Raw genomic sequence first — 14470 nt, 5'->3', positions numbered from 1 at the left:
TCTTTGTGTGTGTGTGTGTGTGTGTGTGTGTGTGTGTGTGTGTGTGTGTGTGGAGGTGTTAAACACAGGAAGTGGTTCAAGCTATATCAAGCCAAATAAGAGAAAAGCAGAGCCCCAGCAATGACGTGAAAAATGCTTGTATGTTAAGACTCCACTTATGCTTGGGCCGAAAGCTGAATCCATTTGTCTCAGTGCTTTAGTGGCCCCTGTAGAATTGTCTAGAAATAGTTGTCAAATAAAGTTGACAGATATGTCTGGCTCCCACCTGAGCAATGAGAGGGGCTCTCTATCAGTGTCAGTGTCTCTCTCTCTCTCTCTCTCTCTCTCTCTCTCTCTCTCTCTCTCTCTCTCTAACGGGAAAAAAAACTCGGGAGACTGATGGATTTAGCTCCTGTCCAAGCACAAATGGAGACTCTGGAAACAAATATTTTCCACCTGCTTCTCGAAGGTCTGCTACTCTTTTCAGTCAGCCGAACACGGCTTTGACCACTTCCTGCACACACAGTCCTATAACACTGCCTCCAATTTGTCAGAAAGGCAACACAGTCTGCACACTGAGAAACTATGAGAGTGGCCTACTGCACACACTTGTGCTCAATCATGCACACTGTCACACAGACACACACACTCACACTGCGGCAGAGCTGAGCTGCCTGCACTTTTTGTCATGCACTACTTTGATGTGCAGTGAACTCTGATTAAGGAGAAGTACAGAGAGATTATAAATTGACATGTTGGTAGTGGTTAAAACTCCCACACTCCTGTCATCGGATAGTTACTCAGTTGCCGAGAGGCTTTTGTTGTCATGGCGATGACCAAATTGTGGCCTTCGCTGCTAAATGATACTGCAAACAAACTCATGCATTCCACCATACTGTATACTTACAGCTTATTATTCAGCAATGACATTCTTTGGAGGCATACGTTGGTGCTGATAATATATCAAAGATAATGTATGCCTTTTGCTCAGATGTAAGATATCAGCCTACTTTGGAACTTCAGAGACTTCTAATACACTTACACTTTTTATAGCACTATACTGTATACATAACTATAGAGCAACAAACCTTTGAGGAAATATGTGGGGCCTGAGTAGCTCTTTAGGCAATTCAGGTTAAAGGCTATGAACACTAACACAAGTGTATGTCCCAGGACTGTGTGGGTGTATATGGACTGATTGACTGACATCTGAGTCTCCTGTTAGCTTTGTCGCACCTGATGGGGCTGGACAAATTTGGACACCTTTGTTATTCTTATTAGTAGATAAAGATTTAGTCCCTAATAAATACCATCAAAGCTCTGGCACACCTTCAAGCTGAAAAGAAGTCTAATCTGAAAACACCTGTGTGGGTGTTCAGAGGCTATAAAAAAGTGCAAATGTGATAATGTGGCAAATGCAGTAGATCCATGATAAGTTTTAAGTAAGTTTATGAAATAAGATAATGTAAAGTTTGTACTTGTGCCCCAATCTCTGCCAACAGAACACATATCTGAACCAATCATTTAGTGTGATGTAAGTGAGAAGCGAAATAATGAACCAACAGCTCTATACAATGATGAAATTTCATAGTTGAATTTTAAATTGTTTATAGTTCTAGTAGCCTATAATTTACTGTATGTCCCATGTTATTCCAGCGTTCATTAGCTATCTCTTATAACCTGGAAACAATTGAGTATAAGAGTCTGGAATAATTTGCCACAATTGTTCACCACATATATTTTCTTATAGAATAACCATTAAAATAAAATGGTAGGTCATTTTATTATAACAATCAGTGTGTTCATTTTCTTATTTTGCCCATCCTTTTTTAATTAAGTTGAGCTCACTTCTTGCTCTCACAAACAACAAAAAGTAAATGCAGTTGGTAAACAGATTCTTAGAAACTTATTTAACTAATTACATTGGACAAAAGTAAAATAAATATTAGTTAAAAATCGCAAATTACTTTAACTATTTATCTTGTGAATACTTTTATAACACAATGTTAAAAATGTTATCAGTATTACATTTGTTTATGTACTCATGATCCATTGTATATTGTTTAATAAAGTTTTGATTTAAAAGGTAAAAAATGCGCCTCACTCAGTCTATGCTCACTCCATATGACTCCATCTACCTAAATCTCGCCCGGGTAGCGTTTGTCTGCTACATAACTTTTGGTTAGTTTACTGAATTTAATAAATGTATTTAATATGATAGCGTTGTCAATACTTAAGTAATTTTTAGGGAAAACTTAAAAAAAAAAAACGTAGACCGCAACTTTTGTTTTTGAGCAGCATGACGCAGCAGTTTGCTAACTAGCTAGCTAACGTTAGCTTGATGTTATGCTAATTAGCGTTAGTCAAGCTGTGTGTAACTCACCTGCCTGACTTGCAAAATGACTTGATAAGCCATGGTATGCATTTTCTGTTTCAACAGGTGTAACTACCAAAATGACGAGTGGGGATATTGTTTATGACAAGATCCACTTCAGGCATGACCCAAAATGGAGCGGCCGCCTGGGGCCTGCAGAGGGGGGCGGGGTGCTGCTCTGCGTGGCCTGTGTCATTGAAATGATTGACAATGACGATATAGCGGTGAGGAATAGATGATAAACTTGTTTTTATCTTATTTGAATGTGAAGCTTTCCTCTTAGTAATGTTAACCCTTCCAGTATTTGACTGGATGGGTACACTAGGCCAGCACTGAGAGGCCCAGGATGAGCTTCGACCATCAGGGAAGTAGGATCCTAAACAAGGGGCACAGCCTCCACATTCTGCATTATGATGAATCATGCACAAGTTCCAGGAGCAGATGGGATTACATTTCACTGGAATTGTACCTCACGACTTGATGTGACAAATAAAACGGATTGATTGATTGGTGTACTGTATGTGAAGTTATAGCTAGGTGTGTGTGTGTGTGTGTGTGTGTGTGTGTGTGTGTGTTTGTTTTATCCCCCAGCATTTCCTGTTTTAGGTATCCTTTAGGATTAGGATAGGACATTATCCTGTTGATTTCCCTTGATGCACAGGCTTATTTACCCTGCCATATCGGTCTCCCTCCTGTCTCCGCTCTATAGTCAGTGAGGAAGTCTTTTGCCCTGTCTGGTATCAGTGGGGTGCTGAAGTGTTCTCCGGGGGCCTTGAGAGAGCTGCTTCGACAGGACAAAAGAGTCTCTCTGCATTTTACAGCTTCTCTACTGGGTGAGAAATAGTGGAACATGCATACATACTTTCATCTCCCACCTGTTCTCGCTTTGTCGTTGCAAATGGTAAGCTGATAAATCATAATGTAGGCACGTGTTTGGAAGGTCACTTAACAAGAAGCATCACCAGTAAGTGTGACTGAGCATTGCACAGATCCTCTATTCAATATTGAGCATCACTAACCAGCACTGGTTGTTCTTGACATCTTGCTGGCTTGAGTTTGCTTGTATGAGCTTCCTTCTTGGAACTAATCTCCACTGGATTAGTCCACAGTTGTGCTAGTGCTGCAGTCACATCACTGCTTTTCTGCAAGGCCAGACTGAACAAATGAGACAATAGATCTTATCACATTACCTGAGCAGTAAGATACAGAAATGTTTTCACGTAGATAATAGAGTAGATAATAGAGTTGACTTGCTGTTCACGGCTTTTCTTTCATGTTATAATCAAAGTGCACACTTGCCATCTGTCTATTGAACCATTACATTACATTAACTGAAGAGCTGGGCAGATATTTGGGTATTACATTTTGTTCCAGTTGATATAATTGATGTTCCTATTTCCTGACAGCCACATTAAATCAAATGTGAAATTGTATTGTCATTGCATAATTTAATTATGTAACTAATTGAGACTCTAAAAATCATTCACATGGGTTATATTCAAGTGGACAGTTTTGTTTCTGGCTGTCTAAATATACTATGCTGAATAAGCTATCAGCAGAGTATAAAACTGCATAGCAATGCAATGATTACTTTATTATGATTTAATGATTGATGAGAATCTTTGAGCGGGCAATGAATTGGTGTAGCACTCGTGCTTGCGTACAGGCAGAGTAGCTTTAATAGCCCTGTATTGTAGTTAATACTTGCCAGGGCCAGTACATTATCCTCACCACAATGAATTGCCAAGTCTTCTGTAGGAGATGTTAGGAGGACGGCAGGTAAAAAGCACTAGTGTGTTAGTTTATAAAATCAATCTACCACTGCTATAAGTAAACCATAGTGTGTTTTTATGGTACCGTCCTCGTCAGAGGATATTACTGATATGTACCTCCTCACTGGATGAATTTCCCTAGGTTATTGCTGCATAAAGCATTATGCCATTTGAGCTCTAATCAAATCAGGGCAATGAGAGGATATGTGGCGAAATGGTAAGCCGGTAAAAGCTCTGACCAATTTGAAAAAAACAAACATTAAAAGAGCCATTACGGTGCTTGTGCGATGGTCTGCTGAACTGAGCTTCACCATGTGCCAATAGGAGCGTAATCCAATATAAAAGACCACTTTTACATGCTTGTATGGTAGTATTTACATGCGCAGCCATAATTTCTTATCATTTTTTACACACTTGCTTCATGACATGGCAATTTCTGATGCTACATGTTTTGGAAATCCTGCAAAACTGACTCAAAATGCAGTAGATCTGACATTTGTGACTGATAACACAGGTTCCATTTGGGTACGGACTTTACAGTATGATCAATTAGACCTCAACATGAGCCCCTGTTTATTGTCTTTGTACCTTGTATAACATATTTTGTCAAGCTACCATACGTCTTAACCTAGTTTGTCCCTTTTTAATGTATGAGTGTACATATTCTAGCTTCCTTTTTCTTATTATACCTTTGTGAGATCTCTGTACGTCACCATGGGTTTGTGAAGTAGGCTATGCTCTTTAAATCTAGCCTGTCATCACTGTTCTGTCCCTAGGGATGCTTCACACCGTGGAGGACCCAGCCACTCTGGAAAAGGTTGACCAAGGTGTGTATGTGTGTGTGTGTGTGTGTTACTCACATTACACGCAAGCATGGGCACAGACCTTTTATGTAGTTATAATGCAGACAGTGTAAGAGTGCGCGCACACACACTGGCTATGAGTAACTTTTATTATCAAAGACACTTACACAAGAACTCTCTTTGTGACCGTGATAATGGTCACTGCTGGTTACTAAGGTGATTTTACATTTAGTCTACATACCAGTTTCTAAATTTCACATTTTTGAAGGCTTTGACCTTGTTTTAATGTTAATATACTTTCACTGCTGCACTCTGCAGTACCTTTTTCTTTGTGTATTTAATTATCAGTTTAGGCTGCTATGTATATACAGATTTTGTCTTAATGTTAACCTCTCAGTAAAGTAGTTGTTTTTAGTGCACAGTCAGATTTGTCTCACCGCAGCAAAGTCTTTCAAAATGTAAAAATGTTTTGCTAAGTGGAAATGACAGAAGGATTTTATGGTAGCTGTCTTAAAATGCCTTAGGGATCACGTTGCTGTAATAGTAGAGTGCTTAAAATTTGACACTGCTTTTGCTCTTTGCACAGATAATGTGTGAAGAACACATTTCGAAAGTCATTGAGCCTTTTAAATAATGCAGGCAAAAGGTTCCACTTCAATTTTTTCTCCTCACACAAGTGTGTGTGTGTGAGGAGAAAAAAGAAAGAAAGCTAGGATACCTTGAACTGTTCAGTTTTTCTCTTCCTCATAAATTGTAAATTGTTTGTGTACAGTATGTGTAAATGCATGCGTTTGTGTGTTTTTATGTGTATCAGTGCTGGTTCAGCTGCTTTTGGAACTCCACAGTGAGATGTCCTATCACTTTGTTTTGGATGAGATACACAAACAGGTGAGACAAACACATTTACAGACATATAGAGAAACACACCTGCTCATCTACACATGCAGCCACAGAACATGCATTAAACAACCTTTAAATATTCAAAAGCACTTGTGAAGTCAACAACATATCCTCCCCAGGGTTGTTTATTAAACAGACAGTGTGCATGTCTCCCTCTTGCTGGTGTTTTGCCACCTCTGGGGGAGGCAGTAGTGGAACAGGCCCACTCAGCAGCCGACGCTGCAGGTGGAAAATAGTTAAGCTGTGTATGCTGATGATGACAGCGAGGTACAACACCAGCTAGAGGTGCAGACAGGTCTCATTTGTGTTACTAGAATAGAGCCTGATTAGAAGGATTTACAGTGCTCATGTTATGCTTTTTGGCTTTTTCCCTTTCCTTTATCGTGTTATACATCTTTTTTTGTGCATGTTATAGGTTTACAAAGTGAAAAAGCCCAAAGTCCCCCCCCAAAGGGACTTACCATCTCCAACAGAAAACACTGTTCACAAACTGCTCCAAACAGCTCTATTGTAGTCCAGCCTTTACTTCAGAGACAAACATGGTCACTTTGTAACACACGTTATAATGCTCGCCTAGCTGCTAGCATGGCACGCCCTCATACTCTGCTTCTGACTGGCTAGTAGTCCTTACCTAGGTACTGTCAGGGCACGCCCTCATACTCTGCTTCTGACTGGCTAGTAGTCCTTACCTAGGTACTGTCAGGGCACGCCCTCATACTCTGCTTCTGACTGGCTAGTAGTCCTTACCTAGGTACTGTCAGGGCATACCCTCATACTATGCTTCTGACTGGCTAGTAGTCCTTACCTAGCTACTGTGCATGTGTGACTCCCAACAAAGATGGAACAGAAGTGTGTGGCCTTGGGCGACCTCTTGCTCACCCACTAAGAGCGTACGCCCCGTGTAGGCGGAGTCCTTTGCAGCGGCCCGGCGTTTGAATCCGAGCTGCGGCCCTTTGCTGCGTGTCGTCCCCCATCTCTTTCCCACCTTTCCTGTCGATCCACTGTCACTATTAAATAAAGGGAAAAGCCCCAGAAAATAAGTGCGTGGTCTTACTCTGTAGCTAAAACAGAGAGCTCAACACACAGGGTGAAAAGAGAAGCTGCAGCAATGTGCAAAAATAGTGTTTTTTGAAAATTAAACCACATAAACCTATTCTGGTACAACCTCTAAATACAATTATGAATGTGAAAATTAGCATAATATGAGCACTTTAAATAAAATGTTTTTCAGTAGCCATCTGTTGAGAATGCAGATTTTTAATGCGAGTAGTGGAAAAAGAAGCAGGTTTGTTTTCTGAATTCTAAAAAGAATGAATTACAGAATTACATGTAAGACACGTATGGTTTTACGGTATTGTGGAAGTCAAATGTTTATAATGCCTGCTGTGCTGCTACAACTGCTCCAAAAAGGTGATTTTAAAAATCCTACATAATATATCATAAAACACTGACTGCTACTGTTTTTCTTATCAACATTGTCTATTTTATAATTTGTCTTAAGCTACATCCACACTACTACTACTACTACTACGTGTACATTTTAAAACAATCTCTGTCGCTCATATCACAGACCATTCACTTACACTGAGCATACACGTGCTGATAACGCGCCTGGACACAGGAATTGTCGCAAATCGCTCGAATAATAGCTGGCATCTTGCGCATGTAGGCAGTATATAAAACGCTGGATTTAATTGCGTCAGAGCTGCTGGCATTGACAACAAGGTCATAAACAGCTATAATTTGTTATCCATGTAGAATTAACCGCCGCTAGTCAAGGCTGATGTTGATTGTTTTCTTCAAAAAAAGGGTCACGTGCTAGGGGCGTGACGAATCACGTAAGGACACGCTGGGACTGATGAGACCCAATTAGGAAGCAAACATGGGTGTCTGTGTCATTGTTACCAATGGTCTCCATTTCTGACCGTCCAGACTAAAACGCAACCCGGAGTTTTCGAACTAAAATGGGGTCAGCAGCATTTTCGTCACAGGTCAGAGTCGAACCCTGGACCTCTGAGTCGAGGCATTAACCTCTAAATATATGTGCGCCTGCTCTACCCACTGATCCAACCCGGCCACAGCAGCATTTTCAAATGTCTCTGTTTTAGCGGTTCGGGAGTGCTGGAGTAGTGTGGACGCCAGGCATAAACGTAGCAAAAGATATTCGATTTGAAACAAAAACGTGTTAGTGCGGAAGTAACCTTGATTATCTTTTGTAAAATTTACTAATTTCTGCTTACAATGTCAAAGACTCTCTTTGTGTAGTGTATCTGATAAATTATGCTGTGAAACTTTACATTGTTGTATATCTATTGTTATTGATTTCTATTTTGTGTTTCCCTGTCCAGCTGAGTGACCAGCTCAGCATGAAAGGTTCCCTGCCCACCTTCAACTTCTTGGGGAACCTAGTGGAAGCAGTCCCCAACGTGGCCCATAGTCTGGTGACTCAGTATGGTGAGACACTGCAACAGACAACCAGTCACGTCTCACGGTTATACAGGCACTGGTGTACAAACAGCTTTCATTTTCTTTGTAAGTTTCTTAAGTGGTCATGACTGGCACTTACAGTCCATATCGATAAAGATGCACCAGAAGCTGCTGTTTAAAAAATCTAGGAGTCCACTTTGGTGTCAACATTGCTTTGTTAGAGGGCAGAAGATAAACCGCTTTTGTAATTTGAAATGTCAGACTGACATTTAGAGAGTTGCATGTTCTTTTGGGGAAGAACAGAGAATCCATAAATACAATTTGATTGGGATCAGTTTTAAAAATCTCTCATGTCTATCTTCACTGTGCCATCTCACAATAAAATTGAGTAGAAAAATAATGCGACACAGGCAATTCACCTCGAAAGCTGAGATCAAGAAATAAATTACTTCAAATTGAAGAGAAGCATATGAAAGTATATTTAGTTTTTCAGCATCCCTTGTTCTCTTGGCTCAGGGATATCCACAAAACAATCACATCAGCCTATATTGACCTTCAAATTTACATTTCTTAATACATAGAAATAGTTGTACTGTGTCCACCTTTCGCCATGCTGTACCCTATTCCACTCCTGCTCTAAAAGATGTCATAAAACTGTATTTTTCATGTCCCCTGCACTTTCTCAATTCAATCTCTATAGCTGCTCTGACCTTTTCAATTACACTCCAGCTGCAATGAGATGCGGTGTCCATACTTAAAATTCTGTCTGCATTGCCAATCCCATGCCAGCTCTTGCTGAAAATATAAAAAGCTACACAAGTTACAAATACATGATCATCCAACCTCTCCCCTGTAATCTCCCATATATATGGATATATTTATATCTTTATATCTATGTACAATTCTCCAGCCCTCACCACCCCTCCCACACAAAAGCCCCGATGTAATCTCTGCAACAGCCACCTGTGTGATGTCTGTCTACTCACTGAACCATTTATTTGTGTTATTTTTTTTGGGTTTAAAAATAAAATATATATATTTGTGTGTGTGTGTGTGTGTGTGTGTGTGTGTGTGTGTGTGTGTGTGTGTGTGTGTGTGTGTGTGTGTGTGTGTGTGTGTGTGTGGGTGTGTGTGGTAATGTGTTTGTGTCATGCCTAAATGTTTGTTTTTTTAAAGGCAAGCGTGAATGTGAGCCTTGTGCCAAATAAGTAGGCAGCATAGTTATGTTACTATGCTGCGTGTGTCCACCTTCATGTATTTTCATGAGTTCTCAGCCTGAGCAGCCAAAGATAGTAGTGGGTTATTGTGATGCTGATGCAAGATACGGCCTGCCACTATTGACTGTGAGTGTGCCTGTCTCTAGCCTGTCACTCAACAAGTCTCAGCGGGGCTGTTAGGACTAATGACAACAGCAGAGAAATGACAACAGGAGCCCAGAGCACCCGGCACTCATGTCTGTCTCTCTATTTAGGTTTTTATCACCCTTATGCTTTTCTCTGCCCAAATCTGTATTTTATTCTCTCTCTCTCTCTCTCTCTCTCTCTCTCTCTCTCTCTCTTTATCTATCTTTCCCCCTCCTTCTGCATTACTTCTTACTCCCTTAGGTGCTAACTCAGGACTGAATACAGACTAAATTAGAGAGCAGTGAGGGAAGATGAAGCATCAATGAGAGGAAGGCAGACAAAGATAACGAGTAAGATAAGGGACAATTGTACAGGCTGCAGTGTTTCTCAGAGGTTGAGATGACCAGAGCTCCAAAATCCAAGAGTTAATCTATGAAGAATGAACATATTATTTCTGATTAGACTACACATAAATGCATCATTTTGGCAGATCAGTCTGCTATTTTCAGCTTAGTTTCTGTGCAGACATTTGAAAGAAAGATGTGCAGAGAAAAATATTTTCAGTTTGGGGGGGGATTTATTTGGGTGGGTCAAACTAATGCCTTTATACTGTATGTGGTGAACACTGGAAGTGTAAAAAGCCAGAGAAAGGTTTAGTTAAGCAGGCTGAAGCAACAAGTGCAAAAACAACAGAGAAATACTGTAGAAAGCAGAGCACTAGACGAACAGAGAGTGGTCTCTCACAGCGTCACAGTGGGGGCAGCAAAGCAGTAAACAAGGCAACGGGAATGAACCTTTGTTTTTCTCTTATGAAAGAAAGCAAAAGAAAAGCATTTCATCTTTTTTGTTTCAGTCCTTTGTGCGTCTGTTTCTGTGGTGTGAAACAACAGTAAGGCTTTTTTATTTCCCACCCATCCTTTCACCACTCTTAAATTGTGTTCTTCCAATTCCATCCTCTGCTCATAGTGGTCTTATCTCCCTCCTCCCCCTGTTCATGTTCCTGCTGCGGTCTCTCCTCTTTTTTTATGCCTGCCTCTCATCTTAGCCACCTCATACATTTTGGTTTAATCAAACATGTCTGGGAGACTCTCCTGCCTCACATGGGTTTTGATCTGCTTCACAGAGCAGCTGGGTTTGGGCTATTTGCCCAAAATCTCTTTCTTTCTCTCTTCTAAACTCTCTCTGTTCCTCTGTCTCCTTCTACCTCCAGCTCTGCTGCACACTTTTTCTAGCTACTTCTGTCTCTCACCTTCCATCACGCGTACCCTTATTTTTTCCTAGCTTCTCTCCAAGAGTGTCGCTCTTTTTCCCTTCTTGCGATCATGTCATGTCAGAGAGTCAACAAGTGAGTCTCTGACTCCTGTCTGCGCGAGAAGAGACTTGTATTCTACCCCTATGTCTGTTTTTTAAATTTACTTTTTTACGTTACGTGTCATTTAGCTGACGCTACATAGCGACATACAATTGCTATATGTCAGAGGTCGTACTGGAGCAACTAGGGGTTAAGTGTCTTGCTCAGGGACACGTTGGCTGATGTACCGCAGTGGGAATCAAACTCAGATTTACCAAAGGCATGTGTCATATCCACTGCACCACCCCATACTATTCTCACTCTTTTTCTCCGCCTGCCATTTTACTGTGCTCTCTCCTCAATCCTTTCATCTTAATGGCAACTTTCCCTCTGATGTTGGCTCTACCATTGTCTGTCATAGTTAAAGAGGTTGTTCAGGTGAAACTCACAAACTTTGTTCCCAGCGGTGTTCTCCCATTTCCATTTTATCAACTTGCTTCTCTCAAAATATATTATCTTTAACCCTCCTCTGGGTATCTATGTTAGATATTTATTTGTTGTGGTTGCATCGACCCAGTTTCCCCACACAATCTTCTTTTATCCTGTCTAATCCCTCTGTTTGTTAATGTGTTTACTCATGTGTCTCTCATCTCTGTCCACCAGTGCCCTTGCTGGAGCACCTGTGCTCAGCCTTGCTTTACCCAGATGAAGCGCTAAAAGCTTCGGCCCTATATGTGTGGCTCAAACTGTTTGGGACAGCTGGGGGTTTGTCAGCCCAGTCCTTGCCCATTGCCATCAGGGACAGAGTGTGTATCCTGTTGCTGCAGACCTTGGCCAATGCCAGCTCCCCCCAACTCATCAACAACTGCGTTGGTGAGAAAAAAAACATCTGCCCTTTATTTTATTCAACTCTCTGGAGCAAAACCAACATGTATTTTATATTTAAGTATTCTTCTTGAACTGAAAGTTTTAACGACCACGTGTGTGCGAAGCTGGTTTTGTGAGTTTTGAGCCTTTTTTCACTTTGTAGAAACTTACTTTCTTAAATAAATTACTGTATAAAACGATACTTGAGAGCATCATTAGATGCCTGGATGAAAAACGCACTACACAGACTAAGTGGGATCAAATTGCTGTCTTGTAAAATTTTTAAGTTGTTGAGATCAGTATAGCATGTTTAGCTTAGGCAAGCCTGAAAAATACTATGATCGAGCCAAGATAAAGGGGAAGATGTTATTAGAAATGGATGACATTTTCAGCTGAGCACAACAGCAAGTGGTTGGGGGACAGGGGCTGTACTTGAAATACTGAAAAAAACAGCGGGCTGAGATAGCCTCCACATGTCTCTCACAGACCACTCCCCAATACGTGAACGGAGTGTGACTTCATTCTCTGCTCAGGATGCCATTACGCCACTATATCTTTACATAAAAAATATTTTTGTTTGCTGCTATATTAACGTTTTGAATGTTGAGTGCAGCTCCTTTTAGACATGTGTCAAGACCAAAGTGAATTAACCATGTAATCATAAGAGGTATCCACTGGCAGGGTTATTATTAATGAAAAAGAGCTGTTTTATCGTTTGGGTTTTACATTTTTATCTAAAATATAAAAAGCCATAAATTAACACAACCAGCATCTTTCTCGGCTAAGATCCAGAATCTACTTAAGGGTGACACTAGATGGAGAAAGAGGAAGGATTATATACTGAGATGAAAAGAGTGTTGCTATCTTGTAGACATTTTGAGTTATGAGGATAATAAGCTCGCCAGCAGGTGATAACCAAAATGGAGTTATTGAAAAGGAAATAGAGTAATTTCCCTCTAGAAATTTGAAGTTGTTTTATGCCTGTATTAACTTGGGAAGGAGGTGGGCTGCACTGTGGGCTTGGGATAGAGGTGCAAGGTTGATTTACTCCATATGTTAGAGTAGCTGCAGTTGAGCTCTTGCTGTGGTTGTTTGTAATTTTGAACTGATTTAATCTTAATAAGCTTACCCTCACCAGCCCCGGTGAGAACAGCATCATGGAGGAATTAAAAGGATTATAATTGTTACATGCCTGTTTATTGCATTTCAGTTTGAGTTCTGTTTGTGTTTTTCCTAAAATCCTTTTGAGGATCCTTTTCCCAAGATTGATTTTTATCATTGCAGACGTTTTCTGACATTCATAAGTGCATACCGTCACGAATGTATTTTTGCCCATGTCTCTGTGTTAACGTGATAGGATTTGTTTATAGGTTTGATTTGCAGAACGTTGAGCTTTGTCATCAGTGTCTGTTTTTACACCAAAGTCTTTCATCTGTCAGGCCTGCTGTGGCTGCTGGTGCAGCTGGGAGAGGCAGTGTCAGTTTTGATGAACAGCCCCGGCGATCAGATCATGTGCCATGAGAACCAGAACAACGGCCAGATCCTCTGCCAAAACCAAGAGCAACAGTCCCCTGAGCAATGCCCTCTGCCTCTCATACTGAAAAAGGTCTCTGTCCAAACATCCTGCTCCCGACCCCAAGACCTGCATTCTGACGATGACGATAATCATAACAAGAACCTCTAATCCTGGATTAATGTGCCTTTGAATAGGGGTTCAGGGAGGGTTTACCCTGGACAAATATTTGTTCTTCATGTCTGGGAAATCAATGTGTAGATTACATCTAGTTAGCTTTTATCAGTTGTGACTCACATTACATCACAGCTCGTGACGTTAGGGGTTTTTATGTTGCAGATCACCATTGTGTGTTGAGCTATAAAACCTGTCCCTTTTAACTAAATTGTCACCCCAATCTAAATTATCTCTGAAAACATAATTGTAGTGCCACTTTTAGGATTAAATCTACCACATAAATTAACTGTTTTAATCCTACATAGCTCTTGGAAAACTACAGGGAACTTAGAAGGCAACAAAAATAAAAAATAAATAGTGCAAAGTGTTGTTGCAGTTGCAAAGACAAACATTAACAGTGTTACACTAAAACTAAAAATGAAAAAAACATGAAAACTCTAGCAGCTGATTCCAGAGCCAATAAGACAACTTACTTTTCTTAGATTTTCCACATGGTAGATTGTTTAGTAGTTGTTATTGATACATTATGTCATATACAGTACACTAAGTCTGTCTCAGGTTTCATGGAAAGTGTTTATGAGTAACTAATTCATCCATATTCATCTCAGGGCTCATTTTTGGATTCAGTGTACCTTAGTAAGTTCCAATATACGTATACTGTAGACCACATTAACCTTGCTTATGAAGACAAAACAGATCAGTAATGTTATACAATAACTTATAATTGTAATGTTGATATTTTGCCTCACCCAGTGCTGGATGCTGGACTGGGATATGCATAAAAGGACAATACATCATTTCTTCTTGGCTTAGACATTTCTTAAAGTATTTTACATGGGTCAGAAATCATATAAATCTGACAATTATAAAAAAAGAAGCTAATTCTGATAAGAGATCATTTTCAAGCTCCTAATTGCATGTACAAGTTGCCCTTGATATACTGTACGTGCAGGGTCATGGCGCTGATGTTTGACAGCCTTTGACACATTCATAAACTAACATAACTAATAAATAATAGCAATCA

At 40.3% G+C, this 14470-nt stretch overlaps 1 protein-coding gene across 1 annotated transcript in view; it reads left to right on the top strand.

The window, feature by feature from the left end:
- The first annotated feature begins 2084 nt into the window (after positions 1 to 2084).
- The window catches only part of LOC120574178 (meiosis inhibitor protein 1), a 58134-nt gene continuing 45748 nt past the window's right edge, over positions 2085 to 14470 (top strand). Inside the window, exons 1-8 of the mRNA XM_039824383.1 lie at positions 2085 to 2160; positions 2420 to 2577; positions 3063 to 3186; positions 4902 to 4952; positions 5743 to 5816; positions 8177 to 8282; positions 11553 to 11762; positions 13196 to 13362. Coding sequence (XP_039680317.1) covers positions 2091 to 2160; positions 2420 to 2577; positions 3063 to 3186; positions 4902 to 4952; positions 5743 to 5816; positions 8177 to 8282; positions 11553 to 11762; positions 13196 to 13362 — 960 coding nt within the window. The 5' untranslated portion in view covers positions 2085 to 2090. The remainder of the gene's footprint in view (positions 2161 to 2419; positions 2578 to 3062; positions 3187 to 4901; positions 4953 to 5742; positions 5817 to 8176; positions 8283 to 11552; positions 11763 to 13195; positions 13363 to 14470) is intronic.

The sequence above is a fragment of the Perca fluviatilis genome, chromosome 15, assembly GCF_010015445.1.
Source record: "Perca fluviatilis chromosome 15, GENO_Pfluv_1.0, whole genome shotgun sequence".
NCBI lineage: Eukaryota > Metazoa > Chordata > Actinopteri > Perciformes > Percidae > Perca > Perca fluviatilis.
The sequence above is the reverse complement of the archived record's forward strand: the minus strand, read 5'-3'. Positions and strand labels throughout refer to the sequence as shown.